At 37.1% G+C, this 23,853-nt stretch overlaps 2 protein-coding genes and 1 long non-coding RNA gene across 3 annotated transcripts in view; 2 read left to right on the top strand and 1 right to left on the bottom strand.

Moving 5' to 3' along the window:
* Positions 1-292: 292 nt before the first annotated feature.
* Positions 293-18,890, bottom strand: LOC124169740 (serine/threonine-protein kinase 40-like). Its single transcript, XM_046548435.1, has 11 exons — positions 18,760-18,890; positions 18,382-18,660; positions 18,134-18,277; positions 17,546-17,694; positions 17,271-17,465; positions 11,356-11,604; positions 9,864-10,047; positions 4,103-4,232; positions 1,073-1,244; positions 830-928; positions 293-735 (listed from the first exon to the last, which is right to left on the bottom strand). Exons 2-11 carry the CDS (start codon positions 18,500-18,502, stop codon positions 589-591), a joined length of 1,590 nt encoding a protein of 529 aa, XP_046404391.1. The 5' UTR covers positions 18,503-18,660; positions 18,760-18,890; the 3' UTR covers positions 293-588.
* On the top strand, positions 4,240-5,666 carry LOC124169741. The gene is made up of 2 exons (XR_006867222.1): positions 4,240-5,420; positions 5,615-5,666. It is a non-coding gene; the product is annotated as an uncharacterized LOC124169741 (long non-coding RNA).
* A 132-nt stretch (positions 18,891-19,022) lies between the features above and the next one.
* Positions 19,023-23,853, top strand: part of LOC124169739 (PAX3- and PAX7-binding protein 1) — a 28,245-nt gene continuing 23,414 nt past the window's right edge. Inside the window, exons 1-5 of the mRNA XM_046548434.1 lie at positions 19,023-19,334; positions 19,407-19,543; positions 19,634-19,790; positions 19,877-19,979; positions 23,412-23,578. Coding sequence (XP_046404390.1) covers positions 19,112-19,334; positions 19,407-19,543; positions 19,634-19,790; positions 19,877-19,979; positions 23,412-23,578 — 787 coding nt within the window. The 5' untranslated portion in view covers positions 19,023-19,111. The remainder of the gene's footprint in view (positions 19,335-19,406; positions 19,544-19,633; positions 19,791-19,876; positions 19,980-23,411; positions 23,579-23,853) is intronic.

Here is a 23,853-nt window from a genome sequence, read left to right as displayed (position 1 = left end):
TGTGCTGATTGTATCCTTATCGAGTTACCCATGCTTGACATCTTACAATTTGTTCACAAAGGTAATTTAAATTAAATGTTTAGGTATCGGAATACTTTTGAATGGGAATGCTGACAACAAGAACTACTAAGCAGCCATGAAGTCTACATCTTCATCCAAATCTTTTACTGGGATTTTTTTTTAAACAAAATATCAACAAATTGCCAAAAGATTTAACAATACCCAAAATAATACATCTCCATCAGAGTAAATCACCAACATGGTAGGAACTTATAAACCAAATTCAAGCTGCTTAGGTTTGAAAATTTATTGACTTAAGGACATATTAATGGCTCCAATAACAATCACAACTGTGGGGTGCAGATGATTAAAATTATTACAGCATAAAATAGTCAAATCGGAACACTTATTTCAAAGCATCATAAAAAATATATGATTGAATCCTTGAGCCTATATATTTTTGTGATGTAGGCAAATTTTACCTACTGCTTAAAATTTGATCTACTGTGGTTAACAGCACTAAGTTTCATAATGTGATCTCAATGCCTGGATTGCTTAAGTTTAAAACAATTTGGAGCTATAAAGGTATCATACAGAGTTAAGCATTGCCAAAGTTAGACAGTCAGTCTCTGAAGAAGGTAGAGCATTCCTCTGTACTTGAACATTGCTTCTTCCATTAGTAAATTCAGCCCATGAGACAGTCTTTTCAGACTCATGTCTCCTTTTGAAATTTCTCTGAAAATAATGAAGCACATTTCAGTTTTGAGCACGATGAACACCTTTTATTCAATTACTTTTGCATAAGAAGACAAAAAAACTTCGAACTTACCACTGAAGTCGATGTCACATTTTTAAATTCTTCATCAAACTCTTTAATTCTAATTTGGCCATCTTGCTCTTCAGATATGTCATCTATATCAGGTACCACCTGAAAATACAAATATGATAAGCTAGCTTCTAAATGTTTCTCCTCCTTTACGAGCTCCATTTTTTCAGAGACATGTATAAAAATTTGTAATTATTTTATTTCTTCCATTTTAACCTGTGACATCTTAGGATAATATCAACTGACCTGCAATTTCTGAGAGGAAGGCAAAGATTGATGAATTCTTAAAAGAGAACCCAATGGACTAATGATGGATGTTAAAGATTCAAGGACTTGAGAAGCTGTATACCGCTGTATTGGATCCAGCACCAGAAGATTAGCAATCAAGGCTGCTGCATCATATGTCACACGACCATCTCTGTAAATTTTCAAGAGGAAATTGTTGTCAATCTAGGTAATGAATCAACAAGTAATCATTTAAACTTAATAACATAATCTCAGAGGGTAAAAATTAACACACTACTTCAAAGTGATTTAAATCTTTAAATTTTACAAGAAAATGTGCAAACAAGACTAATGCGTTGGCAAAAAAATTGGGAGTAGAAAATTACTACCCTTCAACTTAAACTATCAGAAAAAAAGATCTCAACAAATTTTCTATATTATACATGTCAAACCCTTCCAGGGGATTAGTAATCACAGACACGTGCATTGAGTTTTTGTTCGGATAATTCCAGATATTAGAGCTACAAAAAACTTATGCATGAATTCATTCTAATGTACACTCAATGATCACTGGGTACAGTTTACATTCATAATCTAGTGATTTCAAATAGTAAGGTTCTCCAAACTCAAAACAGCAAATCAAATTCCCTATTCCCAGTTCTCCAACTCCACATCGTAACTCCCTAACTACCTCGGTAGGAATTTTGGGTCACCAGCTGTATACACACAAGAAATGGTGCATGTTGGAAATTGGTATTTGAATATTGAGTCCCACATAGTTTATTAAATTCCTATATTTTTGGTGGAAAATGCAGATTCCTTTTTCTTTTGAGTGCTTAACATGCACACATGTTGCTTGCAATACAAATTTCCTGAGCAACTCCCATTTTTCATAGAATTCAAAATTCCATGCAAAATGTTGCCATCTGTCCCCATGCAATATTATTCACACATAATTTAAGATGAAAATTGTAGCTGCATTGCTATTGATAGATGAATCTTTTAGTGCATATTGCCAATGGATAGTTTTGTTAAATCATTTCCTTATTACAAAAGTACACACTTTTTTAACACATATGTTGTATACACTTAGTAACAATATACATAATGACCATTGATGAAGACTAGCATAATATATAGATAACAACAAGATAATGATACAGACCAACAGCCTTTTTAGTAACACTGCATATATGGAATCATTTACAAGATATGACATTCATGAAATTTTATTTAGGCCTCATGGTATTTGATAGTATGGGATTTTAAAAACTTAAATAATCATGTCATCAAATTTAACAAACCATGGCAGGAGTTTAAATTTATGACAAAATAATTTTTTATCGAAGACTTAATACCAAACTTTAGTGTAACCTGAGCCCCACAGCGTATGAGTTGCTCACTGACCTAACGGTGCTCAGGCCCTTTGCATAATATCAAAGATTTTACTCTTTCATCATTTTTATAATAATAACGAAAGATATACTAAACCTAAAGTTAACTTTGATTGTGCCACTCACATGCTGATTTGAATAACTGTTAAATATTATTATGCAACAGCTGAATGTAACTATAGCTATTAGGTCAGCATTGAAGGCTTTGAATGCTTAATCAATTTCATGGAGAAAATTATGAATTCGTCGACAAGTAACATTTCAGTATTAATGCAAGGCTTTTTGTAATTTTTCAGCACTTTCACCAGGAATGGGCTAATGCACCAATATTTTTAATTGTTGATAGTGAAAGAGTTTGTGAAATAAAAAGACAATTATTTTTCACCTCTCGAACAACCCCCTACTCTCCAGCTATCCACAGTGAAAAATCAACAGCTGTAACCTTTTTGAAGTTGATGGCTTCTCATGCTCTTGCTATACCCATCAGTGTATCTTGGCCACTCGTCAACCTTGCATGGTTTATTGTTTCTTACATTCTCTTGAGAAGTTCCTTATGAGCAGTTCTCCCTGAACAAGTCATTGAATCCTAACTGTAATGACGTCACCAAATGATGAAAAGTAATATTTTCATTCACAAAACTCTTTTCTACAGTACTATCAAAGGTTTGAGTGAACCTGAATAATGTATTCAAAGGTAACATTGTTTAACAAAATAATCAAAATCAATACTTCACACTTACACCAAAAATATCCTAGGAACATATAATTTGTTTGAACCTTTTCACTGGTAGATTTATTGCACCTTCCTCTAACAGGTTCAATTTTTAACACTACGTATTAATTTTGGTTATCCTAAATTATAAAAGTATTTTTGATGCATAACCAGAATTTCAGTGGCTCTCCGTATAAACCTAGGCCAAAGAATCAATCCTTAAGGCCTGGTTACACGGTGCATTAACATGCACGAGTTAATGTCTGTTTGCATGTATGACTTTTGTGGACCGGAGCGGAACATGTACAAATGCACGAACCAAATTAAAACAGGTTCTATTTTCCATTCATGCGTTCCCACAAGTTAGGTGGTTACTCGGTGCATTTTTGCGTTCATACATTTAGACATTAAATAGTATGTGTTTATGTATATGTAACCAGGCCTTTATAATTGGTCCAATGTCTTGGAGATCATACGAGTAAGTCAGGCCATGATGTTTTGTGGATTAATTATCATATGCATTTCAATTGGAAGGCAACAGCCACGAGGTTATCTTTCTCAGTCAACATGCCGAAAGCACCTCTGCCCAAATAAGAACCTAAATGTCTGAAGTTTTGGTAGATTTAAACAAGTGCTAAGGGGTGATTGGTCCATCAGTTAGAATTGGAGGTTTTGGAGAAGTTTACTCCAGTTTTACTAAAATGAATGAATTAATATTTAACACCTCAATAGAAAATAATACACACCCCACTGCATAGTGTTCAAGCCCTAACCTCAACGTTTATATCACATATTCTAGGACTTCATCACTGCGATTTAGAGAAAGCATACTAAAGTCATGTGTTCATTAATATTAACACTTTTTTAAGATACCTGATTGACATAAATATCCACATCACAAAATTTCTTTGAGTATTAATATTTAAAGCAAACATATTGTCTTACTTTGGGGTAGTATAAGTAGCTGTTTTAATCTTGGCGAAAAGCTGGGATGGACTGGAATCATAAAATGGAAACTGGCCATATAGCATGGTATATAAAACCACACCAAGAGCCCACATATCAGATGGTTTACCTGAAAAACAACAATGAAGATTTGAAAAAGCAAAATTATTCTTCCGTAATTTTAAACACCTAAAATATCTAGTAAATACATAACTGACACATTGCTGGTTCTATGCTCCCATTGATTCCATTTCTGCAGGCGAAATGACTGATTAGCTAGCGTTAATTAGTCCAATTACATTCCTTAAGTTAATCATATTTAATTTGGAATCATATGGACCAAAAAATGAGATTTGCTACATTGTGAGTGATGTATTGTGTTACCAAACTATTTTTGACTACAAAGTAGGGGATGTATTAAATCAAGAAAGTAAATTACTGGTAAATAATAGTATCTTCTCATAAGTACCACATTCATATTTATTAATGGCAAAACCTTTTTTGTAGTTTCACAAGAGCCGTCACCAGTATCACTAACTTCACACAGATTTTTAAAAATGCAATCAAGATTGTGCATACTACATTAAACTCTAGTTTATACGAGTATAGTTGGTGCTACAAAGATTTCCATATTGTGAAGTCAAATTATAGTCCTAATAAAATAAGTAAGTCAACATATGGTAGAAGAAACAATGTTATGAATTTTTCTATGTTGAGAAATTACAAACCTGAGTTCAGGTCCCCACCATATTGAGATCAAATTTGTAACAAAATTTAAGTGTTCACTATGGGATCTAACGCATTCACTGTGTTACTAATTACGAAGCTTTCCAGAGTATTTCACACCCCAGAATTATTGTAATTTCTGGCTAACAATGGATGTTTTGCAAAAGCAATTAATCTAGGTCGCGGTCCGTTTCACGCTTCAAGCCACTTCAAGTGCCTCAGGCCGGTCCGTTTCACGCTTTGGAGGGCTCTGAAGCACAGAAGGTGGGGCCTGGGAGAGAGCATACATTATCAAGTTTGATAGCTTCAAACACCCCAGCATTTACGTGAAGTGTTTGCAGTGAATGCGATATATCGTTTGCAATCATTCGAGAAATTACGCCAATTTCCTATGATATTACACGGTTACTATGCACTGGTGAGATAAATAAATAAAGCTGTGGAATAGAAGACATTATCCTCATTGCTGAGAAAGGTTTTGGTTAATAATTGAATGGTATGAGTTATGGAGAGAAAAATATTATTAAATGTGCATGCCCAATCAGTAAAAGGAAGCCGCCTTGCCGTGAAGGGCCGTCAAAATCTGCAGAAAGTAAGTGAATACAAACGATAAATTATTTCAAGCGATGTTAATGACTTTTGCATTGTAGTGATTAATGATGTTTCCCTTTAATAGTGTGTTTTTAATACTGTGACGATACTTTAGTTTATTGAATTAATTAGCTTAGAAGTCCTTAAAGTAACATTATTTCCTGTGGTAATCTCTATCCACTCATTTTTCGCAAGCAATGCCAAAGAAGAGGCGAGTCAATGTAGAAATCGAGGAGTTCATTAAAAATATCAACCAGGAAAAGGAAAATAACAAGTGGGAGCACGAGGAGAAAATGGAATTGCAAAGAACAGCAATAGATTTGATGAAGAAACTAATAGAGAAAAATCAGTGACATTTTTTAATTGGGGTGTTCATAACATTTTTAATATAATTGATGTGAAACAAGTAAGAAGAGTTTCAATGGATTTTTTATGATAAATTCTTGTAATTTGTTATTGTGTTATAGTTATAATGTATTTAATTTCTTAGATATATATAAATGTAATTAATCCTGAGGTAATTCATAATCATGATTCTCTGCCTTTTATTCACCCCTCTCATCCTAATTTTTTAATGTTTTCATCAAATTTAATCGGTACTCTTTCCACGTCAATAGGGTGGTTTCCTATTATTTTTTTATTGCCTTAATCGAAAGATTATTACTCCTGGAGTACGTATTTCACGCTTTTAGATTTTTAAATGACAATATCTATTTTTCGCGATTAAATGAAAAGTGAAAATTTTCAAGCGCGCGAAAACGCGACGCTCAAGTATGAATACCGGGAAATATCTCCGTACGTCGTATTTCTGGTTCCCCCTCCCGCTCGGTGAGGTGACCTTGAGGCGAGGCTTAGCGCTGATACGTCGCAGGCTGCCAGCGGGTAGCTGAGTACCTTGCTGAATGGTAGCGCTTGGCTTAAAAAAGGTTTATTAATACCTTATCAAACGAAGAAAACTTTCCGACCTTAGCCAGTTTTAGTAGGTGATTATTAAGACATGTTTCCCTGAGCTCTGTGCTTCATGCATGCATTGGTAACCTCAGACGATGTATAACTCCTATCCTCTCGTGTAGAAACTAGGTCCCTGTGACGTCACGTGGAGTGGAATCGCATGGGCGCCAATCTGGCCTTTTTCAAATGAGGATAAAATTTGACCCTTGCCATTCGTCTAAACCAGTATTTCAAAAACCAAATAATTTGTGTATTATGAATACACTAATGGTGGGTAACGAATCGCAATCAATGCCTTTCGTTTTCTTTGATGAAGGAAACTACCCTATTGGAGCTACATCGGTCGCTTCGCCTCCTCTTTCTTCACAATTACTATGGAGCGCACAACAAGCCAAGATGAATTCCATTATCTTTTCCACATCAGTTAATTCAAATTTGTCTATCACTTTTTTATTAATTATTTTTCAAGCCTTCGATAACTTAGTATTGAAGAGTTTCTGACACAAAGTCATCCTGCAGTGTAGTTCATCTTTTCCTTTCGCATCAACACCCGTTATCTCTGAATAGTACCATCAAATGTTCATTGATTCCATAAGCAGAGTCTGCAATGATGTGGCTATCATTGGGAAAGAATTCCTCTTCATGGCTCAAAAAGTAAGAGAGCCGTGAATTTATTAACACCCGCACGTCAGGGACGGTAGCTGCATTGCCCGCCACACATTTGATTTATTATTTTAAATAAGATCTGGCTTATCAATGACAAAATTTGAAATGACTTAAGAACGTTAGCCCACTGTAACTCCCTACCACATTTTCCATGTAAGAGAGAATCCGTGGCTTCAATACAAGATATCCCCTTGCCTCCTCCATCATTTAATGGCATAAATTACTAATAAATCCACCTCATCAACGTCTCCCGATTCCTCCTCACTCTCACTTGTACTTGCGTCATCACTCGTATCCGATTCGCCATCAAAAATATTTGTTAGCAATTGGAAAAATCATTCCATTTCCGTGCGATTGCAGATAAGATCGAGATGTCTGATTGATAACATGTTAATAAACAAACTCTTTCATTCAACAACCCCCTAGCAACCCAAGTCAAAATGCCCGCCGTTATGAAATGCCGGTCCATTTCACCGTCTTGCTGGAAGCGCTTCACAGCGAAAGTGTGCAATGTCTTCGTTTGGGACCCAACGCTGCAGGGCTAAGGCTTTAACCTCGAAATCCGGGAGCAGGTACCCCTAGGTATACAATAGGGCGGTTTCCTATTATTTTTTTATTGCCTAAATCGAAAGATTATTACTCCTGGAGGGCACATTTCATGCTCTTAGATTTTCGAATGACAATATCTATTTTTTGCGATTAAACGAAAAGTGAAAAAATTCATGCGCGCGAAAACGCGACGGCTAAGTAGGAATGATGGGAAAAGTCCGTGTGACGTATTTCTGGTTCCAGCTGTCGGCGTGTGACGTGACCTTGGGGCGAGGCTTGAGCGCTGATACGACGCAGGCTGCTAGCAGGTAGCTGAGTACCCTCCTAGCAGGTAGCGCTTGGCCTAAATAAGGATTTTTATTCCCCTATCAAACGAAGGAATCTTAACGAACTTAGGTATTTTTAATGTGTAATTATTAAGAGATGTTTCCCTGAGCTTTGTACCTCATGCATGCATTGGTAATCTCAGACGATGTAAAACTCCTATCTACTCGTATAGAAACTAGGTCCCTGTGACGTCACGTGGAGTGGAATCACATGGGCGCCAATCTGGCCTTTTTAAAATGAGGTTAAAATTGACCATTGCCATTTGTCTAAACTGGGATTTCTAAAATCAAATAATTTGTATATTATGAATACAGTAATGGTGGGCAACGAATCGCAATCAATGCATTTCGTTTTCTTTGATGAAGGAAACTACCCTATTGTTTATCCAGTCATTTTTTTTTAATAAATATTTGTTCCTTTCTCATAAATATAAACTAAGAATTGAATTATTTGCCTTTTGAGCAGCATTTGCAATTTTAAACGAAATTCCACCATAAATATTAACTTATATGTATCTTGATTTAAGTATAAACATCGACATGTTAATTGTTGCTGCATTAAATGCATTAATATCGACAGTAGGACTTCGTTCAAAATTTGACAACTCCCAGAATAAAATTCAAAGCCTGCAATTTACGTTCAAGCAACAAATATCCATAGCTAATTCATATAAACAAAAGCATGAGTGACCGCAAACCAATGCCACTGGTAGGGTTATAAACCCTGAAAGGAGGGAGCCCAACTGCCCTTGGAGTCCGAGATAATGTGGAGTCCCTGCCAGGAAGGGTCGAAAAAGGTTGGTGCTGAGAGTGCGATTCTCCGCAACACCCTTCTTAATGAATGTCCTGCAAAAATACTCCGTACAGAGGGGACGGAAGAATCTCTCAGGGCTCAGTACAGCAGTCATACTAAGGCGAGAATTCCAACGTCTCAAAAGGTTTTGATTTTACTCTCAGAAATGGTATTTTTATCAATTTGACAAAATTAATTATTATTGCATTTGGGGCAGCAAGTAACCTCTAGATGTCACACAATAGACCAATAATAAAGGCTTTTAATTTCTCCTGGTGAAAACTATTGATGAATTCTTCTCGGGTTTAACCTGGCTGAAAACCCGAGAAGAATTCATCAATAGACCAATAGTTTTTATCATATTGACTTTACTACCCATAGCACATTATAAGAGGTTGAAATCAAAATTCCTAGAAAAATAAAAAAAATAAGCCACACCATACCACACAAAACAATGGTGATGGTTGACTTCAAACCGAAATTATAATTAGCTTCGAGAAAAAATGCTCCGTCAGACTGAATTGTATGCAGTAATAAAATACCCTTCATACCATAGGAATGCCTGAGAAGTCTTCCTGAACTTTATTATTGTTCCATTAGGGGAAAAAGTAAATTTTACTTCAAAGAAATCACTGCCGTCAAAAGAGCATGATGGAGATTTTCTTCACACATCGTACACAACCAGACCAACAACAGCACAGCATCTAGTAAACAATATGATAACTTAAGAACAAAGGAACTCTAACATCTGGGTGACTTGGATTCACAACCAAGATAAGTCATTTAACTTCACCAAGTTAATTTTGAGGCAACTCTTCTTAATCATGATAAAAACAACTTGTTTCCACATCCACGCATAGCAATGGTAATTTTTACTCAGATAACAGAAAAATGACACTCCTTGTCATTGAAGTACAGTAAAATTAAACAATTTTCACTACTCCAAATTCTCCATTCTTTCAGTGCTACCATGCCGGTTGTTTCTGATGACAACAGTTTCGCTGGCACTGCTGCCAGCATATTCAGGTCGAAACTGTTGTCATCAGAAACAACCGACGCGGTAGCACCAAACGAATGGAGAATTTGGAACCTTGACACAGCGGAAACATGCGGTCACCAGTCTCATATCATTAAATGAATAAAAATCACAATATTTTACCAAGATATGGTTTTCCATGTAGGACTTCTGGTGAAATATATGCTGGAGATCCTTTCTGATCGACTAGAAGGTCAGTTTCACTTCCCAATTGCTTCCCCAGACAGAAGTTTGTCAATGTTACAGTCAAATTCCTGCGATTGACTACAATATTTCCAAGCTTGAGGTCTCTGTGTACAATATTTTTCTAAAAATGAAAATAATCACAGTAAGCATTTTCAACAGTAAATTGGAAGACTTATTTATATACTTCTAACACACACACAACACTAGAATTACATGAGATGTCAGATAACGAATCCATTATTTCATTATTCAATCAAATCCATTGATTATGGATTTGTCCCACCACCTTCCCCTAAGAAATGCCCGAGTGTTTATTCTTGTTCTTTCATTGCTAAGGGTTACCTACCACAAACATTAGTTAGCAATTAGAAGAGAATACATATAACAATTCAAATAATCTCTCCTAAAATTTCTCCAATTCATTTAACCAGGAAGTGACTGAAAGTCTTCCCGTTCAAAACATTAATTTAGAACCACCATGTCTATTGAATGCATGGAATGAATAAACTTCCATTCAAGTAATATTTTAGGCCTATCGTCATCTAAAATATAGGCAAATGTTTTTGAAAATCCTCGTTTGTCATTAGCTACTATATAATATCTTAAGCTGTGATCCCAGGGTATAACTCATAAGTATGATCTGAAGTGTTCATCTGAGCTAATTTTGTCTAATAAGGTGCTAAATCTAACCCAGAACTAAAATAACTTTTTCCTACCTACATGCAGGTTTTTTTAATATCATTTAAGTTGAACTAGTTAAAAATGAAAAAAATCCACGCTGCTTTAAAAATAAATTTTATCATAGCAAATTCATAAAATTTAACATATATTGATGGCTGTGATATATTGGCCCATTGTACTCTTCCGCTGAGATGCAAAGAGAGATCTATCAACCCACTGCTTTAGGTCAGCTCATTCATCTTCACACAATTTTGATGCAAAAAATTTAGAACTTAAATATTAACAGTTTACATTTTAATTTCTGGGTTATATTTATTTATCTTTTACTGTAATGCTATCCATCGATTGCTACACAGTACTGTTCTCCACCAGCTGAAACAGACTTCATATATGACACAGAGTCACATTTAGCAATTAATAGGCAGTACCCAAGCAGAAAAATTCACCATAATGGTAATTCAACACAAGACAATGTAATCAGAATAAAGAAATTAAATTGATTACATTCTTTATAGCCACTTCATAATTGTTTAAAAAAACCTAAAAGTAGCCACAAAAAATATATTGTTATAATACTGCTTATTTATGCAATACCTAATATAACAATTAAGAAACAAATGAACCACCATAAGAAAAAAAAATTTCTGAGACAATTTTAAACTAGTGCTGTATGCTATGCTATCAAATCATCTATTATCATTTAAAAAAAAACTTAGAAATGGATATTGGTGCATTTATTAAAACTCACAGCATGGAGATCTTGTATGACTTTCACAGTATGATAGAAGATGATTAAGGCTTCTCGCTGAGGCAATTTTCTTTCTCGTATTACATGATGCTGCAGATTTATTAATGGAGCTGGTGGTCTTGAAGGGCAAAAGTCATGAGCCCACAGGCAATCCAATACCAGGCATAGACGTACATTAGCTTTTCCCGCATAAACCCTCTGCACTGAACCATAAGCACTGACTTCATCCCTTTCTTCCAAAGCATAATCCTGAAAATTTAACATGTGACAATTAGTTAAAGAACCTTTTTATTTAGGTAGGAATGGATAAAAATGTCTTCTTGAAACATCAGAGGCAAATTTTTCTGAAAAAAAAATAATTTTGAACTGATCAGGGTATGGACCTGGCCCTATTTATAGACTGGCGTCACAAAAAGCTTGACTAGTGAAATCCTCTCAGAAGTCTGCCACACACATTTAGGGCTTGCTGTAATAATGGGTCGTTCACCAATTTTATCTCACTGTCAATTGTGATAGGGTTTGTAAAATAAAGAGACTAGTATTTTTCTATTTTTGGATCCATCACCTCATTATTGAGCAATTAGCGACAAAAAATCTATGATCTTTACCCCATAGATGTTAACTTGATAAAGCCTAAAACTCATTCCTAACAATTCACCATTTCTCCTTGCTGTTACGTGCTTTGTTGCAGTTTACACTCTTTTGAACAATTTGTTTCCTCAATGAAAATTCCCCATGAATGAGTGAATGGAATAGTACTCTAATGACGTCAAAAACTCACGAAAAATAGGAGACTCCTTCATAATTCTTTTTTATTTTAATTTAAACTTACAAGCGAATGGCTGAATGGGGAGATTTGTTTTCCAAGTACATAACCTTTATTTCCCTTCCATCTACTGAATTCATTTAATGAAGACTGATTTCCAGTCTAAGTGGATGACCCCATTGGAAAAAAAACCACCCAGCAATCTAACTAACACACACAGCCAACTAACAGCCATCACAAGTGCTGCTAGTATGCTAGGTAGATATGTATTTAGAGGAGGCGACTGACAGATTAGGCCATTTGTACCATAGGGGAATGTAGGTATACAAGATTAGAGAGAAATCCAGGATCAGTAATACCTTTCTCTAATTGAAAGGTGCCATGACTTTGTGGCATTTTTTAGTGTAACCCCCCTCCAAAATTTCTGGTACCCCCCCTCCAGAAATTCCTCCAAACTTATCCGCAGAACTTTTCTCGCTAAGGACAATTTGCGCTAAGGTTTTTCGCGCAAAGGCCCTTCTACTCAAAGGCTCGGAGACTCTAAGTCTCGGAACTCTTGTCTCCGAACTCTGTCCTATGAATGCTGTCCTACGAACGTTGTCCTACGATGCTGTCCTACGAACGTTGTCCTACGATGCTGCCCTACAACGCTAGCCCTCCGATGCCAGCCCACCTGGAGATCAAGACTTATATAGGTAGTATGGCGGAGGAATACCTACTCCTTGGCAATCAAGGGGAAATGGGTGCTGAGGCATAAGTACCTATGCAGTTTGGAGTGAGAAGTACTCCACTTGTCCTATCACAACTCTCTCTCCCTCCAACACCTCATCCCACTATGTCTCTCCCCTCCATGAATTCCAATGACTTGCCTCTACCAGCAATCACCCCACTTGGTTATGTCTCCAACCCAGAAGATTGAGGAGAGAGTACCCCCGGCAGTACGTGGTTCTCCCCCCCCCCCCTCCCCCAAACCCTGGCTTGGATGATGGACGTTTTGCAGTGGTGCCAGTCAACAGGGGTGCCTACACGGCAGATTTGCAGCTGATTTGAACATCGCCCTATTATCCCTCCACTCCTTTGCAAATTCCCTCCCCTCCACCCTGACACGTTTCGGAGCTCGCAAGCTCTCTTTTGCCCCAGCGCTCGCGGTGGACAGATGGCTTGGCTGAGATGGGTGATTTCTGCAAAATTATACAGCTTGTACTTAGTTTTTGGTAATGTTTCCTATAGGATCATTAGTTGTCATCGTTGTTTTCTGTAATAATTCTGATTTTGAATATTTCTACTTCTAACAGATATTGATTGAAAATAACTTGTAAATTTGTGACAATTGTTTCTTGAGTGCTGATTTCTTGTTTGTGTAGTCTTTCCCTGAACCAGCTTGTGACAGACGATTGGAGTTCCCTATGTCTGGGGCTTACATTCACAATCTCGAAGATTAACGACGTAACGCCACAACTTCATGTCCCATCATTAGACAAGAGTGCTGTACCGGAAGTGCCCTTCACAAGGTATTCAAGCAGAAGTCTCTGATGAATCTCTGCCACCAAAAGGACTTGAACCCCTTTCCACTAGGTGAGAGACGAAAACACTAACTACCACAACCCTCTCCCCCTTTTTTTGTTAGGGTGTGCCTAAATGGCTCTTGGACCAGGAAATTCATTTACAGCCGACTCCCGATTATCCGGCTGCGGTTTATCCGGGTTGCGGATTATCCGTGCATGATTTTTCACTCTCGATCAATTTTTTCCGCGATCTTCATATAAAAAAATCGGACGCAAAATCATCAGAATTATGGCATTAATGCTAGGATACACCGGGCTTATTATTTCCGTTAGCATCCCCTTCGTTCAACGGAGGCGGTCACGCGCTAGCTGCATTCACGGGAGCACCCTGTTCCTGTTTTCCAAGCCTTACAGTGTGAGACCACGCAACCGGACTAGTTGTGCCAGACGAGACTACGTGGCGTGGTGCCCGACAGTGTAGTTTCCGACGTTTGTTTAGTTGTAGTTTTTGATACTTAGAGCGTAGTTTCCGACGTCGAGCGTGATCACACAGCCACGGATGTGTGGTTTTTCGAAACCAGGCCTTACATGGAGCATTAATAATACGAATACAACCATGTTATCGCCGCTAAAAAGATTGCGAACTGGTGAAGAAAGCTCTCAATGAGTCCGGGAAGCACTCTTATATGACATATTAACTGCAAAAATAATATATTGTATTTTTTACGTAAATTATAAACATAGCAAGACATTTAAGTGAAAGTTTGGATTATCCGTGTTTTTCGATTATTCGTGCCGTCTCTCCCCATCATTAGCCCGGATAATCAGGAGTGTACTGTATAATTCAATTATTTATTTATGACGTACCGTATTTACCTGTAGAGGCCGCGCACCTTTTTTTCTCGGAAATGCCAGTGAAAAAATGAGTGTGCGTGGCTTACACGAATCCTCAAATTTGTATTTTAAGCTGCATATCATTTTCCCTCAAATTCTTATCGTTTATTTCTCCAGAGTTTAGCATTGAAACTAGGAAACCTTCGCAGGAATTACATTTCTAACATTATTTAACTTTATTAATCATAGAAACGTAAATTTATCGATTTAGCAACAAATCACGAGTTCCTACATTAGACTGCACCCAAAAAGCAGTAGGAAGTTTTTTTTCCATCACGAGCCAGCCCAAAAATGCGGGTGCACGGGATATATGAGGGCGCGGCTTATGTGAGTAAATAAGGATTTAATTATAACTTAATAAAATGAAAATTCATACTACATAATAGGTTGATTTAAAGTTAATCTACTTTGATTCAGGTACAATGCAGTGGTTTACGAACACTGGCGAAATAATGACGCATTACCATGTTTCCTACCAATTTGATTTGTTTTTTTTAGGATTCAGGGAAGGAATTAAAATAATATGGAGCCCATCTTTCAGGCTAGCTCCTACCTGAAATGTCTTTTGGACTTTATCATCCCCCAGGCATCTTGGATAATTAAAAATATCATCCATAAGTTTCAAATTATCATAGGCACTGAATGGACAGTCCTCCTAAATGTGTCATTAAAGTCACAACATGACATTAAATTAACGGATAAAGGTGATGTTTTATGGACTATCCATATGTTCATCAAGTCTACTAGAATTACTACAAACTACCCGAGTTGGCCCTCTCCCTTGAACACCACAAAATGTTGCTGAAATTGATGGGGGTAATTAAAATGCTGTGTGGAAAGAACAAAGTTCCATTAAATATACAGAAGACTCCCGATTATCCGGCTGTGGTTTTTCCGGGTTGCGGATTATCTGTGCATGAGTTCACGGTCCTTCGAAGTTTTCTGCGATCTTTATAAAAAAATAAAATTAGACGCAAAAGCCACAAGATATTTGCATTTTTTAAATAAAATGCTACGCCGGGTAAATTATTTTCATTAGAATCCCCTTCTTAAAATGGATTAGTATTTTATAAAATTAAAAAATTATTTTATCTACTTGCTGACAAGGAATGTTTCAAGTTTCCTTGGGCATCTGCTCCAGCATTGAAGACAACGATCAGCAGCAGGAAAAATCTCTTGATTAATTTTAGAAGACTCTTTAATGGTTACTCATTTGTAAATTAAGAGAAATGTTACTAACGATCTTTAATTTTATATTTCACATCGCAAATGCACAATTATTGCCGCGGCTTCGCATGCAGTTGAATACCGATCGGTGATTTCATCGCACTCCGGCATGTGTATGCCGTTACCAGTCAAAGTTAAACTGGATAGGAAGGGAATAGTACAAGTGAAGGTAGCGGGGAAGTGGAAGTAGAGATAGCATGAGTTATAGCCAGGCACTCGCCTGTTTAGACAATTTGCCTTAAGTCCTGGTGTCCTCTAACCTGCTACTGCGAGATGGCATTGTTGCATGCCCGTTGCCTTCACGGGAGTGCTGTGCTCCTATTTTCCAAGCATCGCAGGGTGGGATCAAGCTCTGTGATTACGAATCCGCATCCTGCAGCAGTTGCATCCCAGGCAACTTGTGCGAGACGTGACTACTCGTGGTGCCTTTCAGTGGTTTCGAAGCATTCGTGCAAACCACTTTTCTGATTCTGTGACCTCACAGCCACGGGTGTGTGGTTTTCGGAAACCAGGCATTATATGTAGCAGTAAGCCATGCAGTGCGCGACCGGGCTCCTTGATCACGGATACACGTTGCGCAGCAGTTGCAACCAGGGCAACTGATGCGAGATGCGACAATGTGGCGTGGTGCCTGACAGTGTAGTTTATGACATCGAGCAGTGGTTCTGAAGCATTCATGCAAACCACTTTTCTGTATCTGTGATCACACAGCCACGGATGTATGGTTTTCGAAACCAGGCCTTACATGGAGCATTAACGATACAAGTACAATCACATTATCACCGCAAAAAAGATCGCGGTTGGGAAGAGAAAGCTCTTCACAATTCCAGAAAGCAATTTAAAAAAATAGAAAATGTGCATAAGTAATAATATACTGTTTGATTTATATATATTATGAAAATAACATGAAATTAAAGTCAAGTTTGGATGCACAAAGGTTAAGAAAAGACTTCGCTGTTTCACAAAATAAAATATATTGCCAAGAACTCTTGAATGCACAGAGAAGTGCAGGCTTGGTGGAGCTTCCAGGTGGCAGAGGTCTATCCCTAACATGCAGATGACCCATTTTTTGATCTGCACAGTTGTTTTTAGTGGTTTGGTAGTGATGATGATACGCTGTATCGAAACCGGTCGCAAATATATTTTATTTTGTGAAACAGCGAAGTCTTTTCTTAACTTTTGTGCATCATGAAGGAGTTTCACCATGTTACGCCAACCACCATCGCATTTATCAAGTTTGGATTATCCATGTTTTCCGATTATTCGTGCCACATCCCCCCCACCATTGGCCCAGATAATCTTGAGCGTACTGTATTAAGCGTTATGACATTTTTTGACGATGTTACATCACTACCAAGATGAATTGATGAATGTCATGTTATGTAGTTTAATAATGATACATACTGGGTGATGATGAAACAATGCTGAAACCAATGTTTTTACGTCAAATCTGAAAAGAATCTTTCATTCACGATGTAACAGTTGCACCTTTTATCACCAAAAACAACTAGAATCATAGGTACCTTGAAAAAGTCATGATGATGAATTACTCCATCTTGGTCCTTGAGTAATGAAAGGATGGAATGCTCAGTATGAAGAAGCATTTTCCCCTGTCTATCATCTTGGGTTTCTTCCTCAATATCCAACTCACTAGCATCATCCGTGCACCCAACACGACCACCAAGAATGCCATCTTCTTTCCCTCTCAGAGTTAATATCTAATAATTGAAAGACACTGAATAAGAATCTCACATTTCAAGTGTATTTAATAACTTGTCAAGTGTTTGAATTTTAGTACCTTAAGTGTATAAAAAGAGTCAGTTCCCTCCCGCCTGGCTAAACATTGAACTATACTTTGCACAGGTGATGTACCAAGAGTTGGTCCCAATAGATATGGCCCAGCTCTCTTCACCAATCCACCACGTACCAAAGTCCCTTCAGGTGGTACTGTACATATTTAGAAATTATAATGATGAGTTACTTATGCATTTCAATTTCAGTAAGTAGTCATTGCATAGACATACTTCATGAAATACAATAAGTTTCCTCCTACGTCCAAAACCAAGGTCATATAATTGCTTGTGTAAAAATGACACATGTTTCATCATCAAGGTTCAAAATCATTTTATCATTGGAAATTGCATTGTTTCGGTGACTTTTCTAGAAGTCGACCAGAATACCAAAATCACTACATATTATTTCTAAGAGCTGGATGCCTCCTTGCAAGACAACAACTATACGAGTTCCACTTAATTTGATTCAAACATTATTATATAGGGCCTTCGAAGGTTTTCCAGTATTAATGGTAATTATTCACCACGAAAGTGCAAACACTTTGGAAAAATTAATACCAGAATATAATCAATAATATCAGAAAACAACTCACTTTCAAATTTCAATCTTTTTCTGAAGTCTCTTTCGACACTCCGGGGTCTTTTCTTCACCTTCCCTTCACTCCGAAATTGGTTCCCATTGTACTCGGGTACTTCCTGAACTTTATTTTCATTGTTACAGCTGCTTTTTAGGTAATCTAAAGAAAATAAAGTTATGTAAGTAGAGCAGGAATAACCAGTCAGTGATGACGTTAACAGTATATTTGCGCATTAACTCATAGCACCAAAAATGTGAACTCACCCAAAACTTTTGAAGTGGATGGAGAAGACATTCCCCCCACGTTATCACAAACTTTCAATGAAGCAACTGCCATATCGTTACATTTTCTCCCGCTTGCGTTGAGGCTTAAATGCAGTTCCATTTTCTAGTTATCAGTTACAAACATATGGTGCAAGTATATGGGGATTCACAGCATTTAGTTGGCAATAAAAATGTATGGAAAATGCACTGACACTTAAACAGCTTCTGGAGGAAAATTTACGTGATGAATTGCACGAGCCCCCGACAGGTCATCGTACACTGAGGAAAAAAGGGCACATAAGTACAAAAAAAAATCCACATATCACAAGACAATAATCAACATAACTTTCAAAAGAGGAGGAAGCGCCACAAACTTACTTGTGTTCATGAGGCTATGGATACCCGTACAATGGGAACAAAATTTTCTAGGCCATTGCTACCAAATCAACATTCAGCGACCCCCACTACCCCTCACAGCTGACCCAGCGGATCCAGCTGCGACTCAACAGCAGAAGATCGTCAACTCAACCACTCGACGCCAGTATATGCGTCATATCAATCCTGTATGTCTTGCGGCTTTTTAAAAGTTGCATTAAATATTTATAAATTATTATCGACTTCTAGAGGGAATTTTTTGGTGCTGGCTTTTACCAGATATATGTTGCTGTGAAACTAGAAAGGCAATTGAGCAATCACTTCCGACAGCCATCCTGCAAGTTTTGTTCCAAAAATGTCGCTATTCAAGAAGCCCAAGAAAAATATTCGGAGAAGGATAGTTGGGGAAAATGACGACGACGATGAAAATGAAAATACGGACAAAGGCAGTGAGGGAAAATCATCGGAAGATAACACATCGGCCCAGGTTTCCAAAGTCCCCGGAAAAATAAAGGAGAAGAAAAAGGAAAAGCAGCGAAAGCAAACGCTATTAAGTTTCGAGGAGGATCTCAATGAAGGTATTTATATCTTCATTTTCGTGTTGATGAATTGATTAAAAGGACTTGGCTATACTTCATTAATTATTTCAGGCGATGATGGTGAAGTATTTCAAGTAAAAAAGTCAACGCACAGTAAAAAAATTATGAAACTCTTGGATAGAGAAAGGAAAAAGAAGAAGGAAGAAAAGGAGCCTGAATTCGATAATTTGGCTCCAGTTATAGTGGAGGTAATCGTCGGAGTGTGTTCAGTTTTATTATGTGATAGGATGTGCATTATCTTATTATTTTGTCTATACGATATTGTTCTGTTGTGTTAGGTGCCGCTGAAAAGAACAAATACTGTTCCGATTCTTAATGGTCGAGAGGCTGAATTTGCTGACCACACTGTGTCTGACGAAGAAGATCAGGAAGATGAAGCGGCGAAACAACGAAAACATATATTTAACCAACCCGATGTTAAACTACTTTTGCAAAGTAAGTGATAGTTATCCTTTTGCTGCTGTGACATGATAGATTGTAAATTCAACTATATCCTATTTTAATTATCGTATGTCTCTTAGGTGGTCGAATACCAGATGCTGCAATGATTCATGCTGCTCGCAAAAGACGGCAAATGGCTCGGGAAATGGGAGGCGATTACATTCCAGTTGATGATACTAAACGGTAAAGTCTCACGACGAAGTAAATAATCCAGACGTTTTTATGTGCCCCTTCTTCTCACATTCCTCATCAGTTCAGTAGATTGATTTTGCTCTCTTTTCTATTTTGTTCTTGGAGATACATGACTTCATCTATTAAACCTTGAAGTTAGTGTTTATGGTTCTGAGTCATTGACTATAAGCCAAACAATTAACGTGTGGCCTTGTGGATGTTGTTGAGTATAAATAGTTCAAACGCTTGCATTGGAAATTATTTGTAGTAGTGGGATAATTTTATTAATGTTTCATTGGAATTTACTGGTTATGAAAACAGCATCCTAGAGCAATGTCAAGAAAATCCGATGGACTTGTAAAACTGGGTGGCAGCTCTTGTGAAAAATCTTGGAAAAAATGGAATTTCATAATGTATGGAAATCATCAAATCCCCGGAAAGTTTTAAAATCTGAAAACGTGATATTTGCTGTAAAAGTTAAGCGATGATTCTTCCTCATTCTCTTATGCATTTGGTTAATCTTCAGTACTTGAACATCCCATGCCCAAGGTGTTATTCAAGTGGTGCTGTGTAACTTATTAAATTCATTTTTATATCATGAACTTGCGGATTTTTTAAACATTATTTCTGTCCCACCGTTGATCACATTTTTATAATTAGTAAAGGAAATTATTCTGTAAAATATTTATATTCAAAAGACCTAGAAAATTGATATGTACAAGTGAGGAGGTCAGCTAATTTCAGGTTGACTGAGTAGCCACCCTGTAAAAAAAATTTTCACAGAATGGCATGTAGTAAAGTCTGAATCTCAAGATATTTTTTTCGTACCTTTTAGGAGACAGATTCTGAGGTACCTCAAGTGATAGATTGTGTGCCTCACTTTCTCTGTCGTTCAACCTTCTGATTGGTTGGAACAAGTGAGGGTAGAGTTCACCATAGGCTAATTTACTGTTGTATGACACCACAATCAGAAAATGGGGATCGGTACCTTTTCCTGGGCCACCTTCCTCTCCTAGGAATGTTAATTTGGAGGTGTCTGAAGGGATCACCCATGGTTTTGAATGGAAAACTCTCTGAACAATAGCTAAATGCTCTACTCACGTGGCTACCACACTCTCTGCACCTGGGATAGTCACCTGAAAATTGTCACTCACTCCCATAGCCATTTAGCCTCGCCAACTCTCTGCCTCCAACTCTTTCTCACTTCTGAATCCACCTCGCTGACTCCCATTTTCCCCATATCAATCAGCACCTCATCCTTCCATCTTTTTCTCGGTCTTCCTGGAGGTCGTCTTCCATCAGGGTTTTCTGCCCAGACTTGTTTTACTAGGGCCTCTTGCTCTCTTCGTATTATGTGCCCTGCCCATCGCAATCTGCAGCTCTTGGCTTCAGCTACTACGTCTGGCGAGTTGAAAAGGTTCCTGATTTCCATATTGTGTTTTATTCTCCAGGCAGTCTTATAAATTCTGAGTTTGGTTCTGATGGATAACATTTTTTACGATAGCAGTTTTTTCAGGGCATACATACTTCTTTTGGCTGAATTTATTGTTTTGTATCTCACATGATTCACTATTGTTTTAGCTGATTAGGGCACCAAGGTATTCAAATTCATTCACTCTTTCAAAAATGTGATCCTCAGTTGTAATGTTTCTCGAGTTATCAGGGTATCAACCGAAGGACATAAATTTGGTCTTATCATGAGGCAAGAAAATTATAATGTGAGGCAAAATTTTTCTGGAATGGGCGTAGTAATAGGTACACATATCGCTCTTTTCATCATTGAATACATGTATTTCTCTGTGGCAGATGTCATTAATCCCTCCTAGTCTTTGCCCTCTAAGAATGATGGTAGGGCTACATTTAGATGTCAGTAGTGTTAGGGAAACAGTGACAAAATTATGCAAAAAAGGGCATGGAATATGGTACAATGGCTTAGGGATGGTGTTATCTCACCGTTGTACATCATGCAGCCACTACAGATGCATGGTTCGTAGACACAAAGGTTCTAGAAGGTCACATGAATTTTATCTTTTCTACATTTACGAGTCGTAGCAAGTCAAAAAAGGAAAGAAAGCACGTAGCACCCCACCAGAAATTAATTTTGGTGAAGCCTTGAGTGCATGTGTAACAGTCGTTACCAATGTGATGAGAAAAGTTCAAAAGCTCCATTTATACCACATAAATGGTGGTTGCATGTCCAATGGACTGAGGTACATGGAAAGGTTTGGAGGTAGTTGGATGTAAATTTCATTTTGACCGAAAATCTTTCATTTTCTCACTAAAAAAATGTCTCCTCTGCATACTCATGGATAGAATGAGAAGTAATAGGTGTCACATTGGACTTGAGAAGCATATTTCATGTGGGAAGGGGGTAAGCCAGAGTGACTCATAATATTGTCCATCCAGCATGTATTATAAATCTTTGGAACACCTTTAATAATGATGGAGTAGACCCCCACTCTACAATGGCTTTGGCGGACAATTTTCAATACCTTGACTTATGACTTTGAATGTGCTTTTTCAAATAGCAACTTTCCCTTATTTTTTCTGCTTTCTATGTTATTGTATGCCTTACTTTTGTACGAAGAACATTTTTTTTTAAACATAGGTACATTTACATGCACTAATGCTATTTAAACTGATTCCTCCTCGGGAAATAATGGAGAATCAAGTTACAATAGAATTAACTTTAATAAATATACATGCTTGAAAACAGATTAATGTCATTAAGAGAAGTTCTACTACAATTATGTCTTTTGAAGATTTAGGTATGAGTGTGTGGAGTTTCTATCTCTTTCTGTTATATTTTTTTTACCACTAGTGGAATTAGTTAAAAGCATGTCTATGTAATTTGTGTTGCATAAGGTGAGAAATTCGAATTTAAGATGAACAAAATGAGCCTTCATTAGTCAAGACTACTGTTTGCTATTACGAGAGAGAAGAATGCTGTATGCAAATGAACATTTTATTTTAAATCATATCTCTCACTCTTTTCAGAATTGTTACATACGTAAAATCATCAAACAGGCTTTAATGTGATATGAATTTTTATTTCACAATAGTCTCTTTATCTGTTATAATGTATGTGTTATATTTCCAACCTGCTTAGTGAAAATGGCATTGAAATTCATTATGATTGTCACTGGAGTGAAATCTCATGGAAAGATATTCTAACCAGGAAACTTTGGTTTTCCAGACCACTGGGCTAACCAGGTTCATTGAATCAGTCAGTTCCTGGAAAGGCCAAGGTTTATGTTCAATTTCCAGTCAAAGAGAGCATTTTCCTGTGAAAATTGTTCTGTATTTAAGAGCATAAATATAGTTCTCTGCTATAAAATGGACAGTATGGCCATTTTTTCTGTTTAGCACATATGCTTTTAGCAAATGCTTAAAATTAAGAATCCTCTAATAATTAATTTTGGTCTTTACTCTATTTTTTCACAGCTACGAAAATGAAAAGTCACGGCTAGTGAGAGAAGATGATAATGATGTCAGTGATGATGAAGGAGAGGATGGTAATCTTGATGGTGAGAGATTGAAATTCTCTGTTCCGACTGCCTCTGCCGATCGGGAAAAGCGGAGGGAGGCGATATTTGCTGCACAAGAAGCAGGTTAGTCGAAAAGTTATTTTCATTGCCTTACTGTGGAATTTAGGAATTAATCATAGAAGTTTTAATGTTTTTGATGATTTTTTTATGTGGAGGTTTTTTTTTGTATAGCAGTGGGTCAACATTTTTGCATTTAAATTTTTTATTCAAAATTTTTATTTATTAATAATATATAAATTAAGTCTTACTAAGGATTTTCAATATATTTTTTGTTGGAATGGAGTCATTGTCTCTCACACGTTGTTCACAAGAATCATATCCAGTGGAACCATAATTTC

The sequence above is a fragment of the Ischnura elegans genome, chromosome 12 (genome assembly GCF_921293095.1).
Source record: "Ischnura elegans chromosome 12, ioIscEleg1.1, whole genome shotgun sequence".
Lineage (NCBI taxonomy): Eukaryota > Metazoa > Arthropoda > Insecta > Odonata > Coenagrionidae > Ischnura > Ischnura elegans.
This window is presented reverse-complemented; position numbering and strand designations above follow the sequence as displayed.

What these genes read in the sequence shown, in the direction of transcription:
- LOC124169740 (XM_046548435.1), bottom strand. Translation starts at nt 18,502, where the DNA reads ATGGAACTGCATTTAAGCCTCAACGCAAGCGGGAGAAAATGTAACGAT. An exon ending in ACATGGAAAACCATATCTTG is followed by an intron (nt 4,233 to 9,863) that starts GTAAAATATTGT and finishes GTTGTTTTTCAG; the next exon opens with GTAAACCATCTGATATGTGG. An exon ending in CTTCCTCTCAGAAATTGCAG is followed by an intron (nt 929 to 1,072) that starts GTCAGTTGATAT and finishes TTGTATTTTCAG; the next exon opens with GTGGTACCTGATATAGATGA.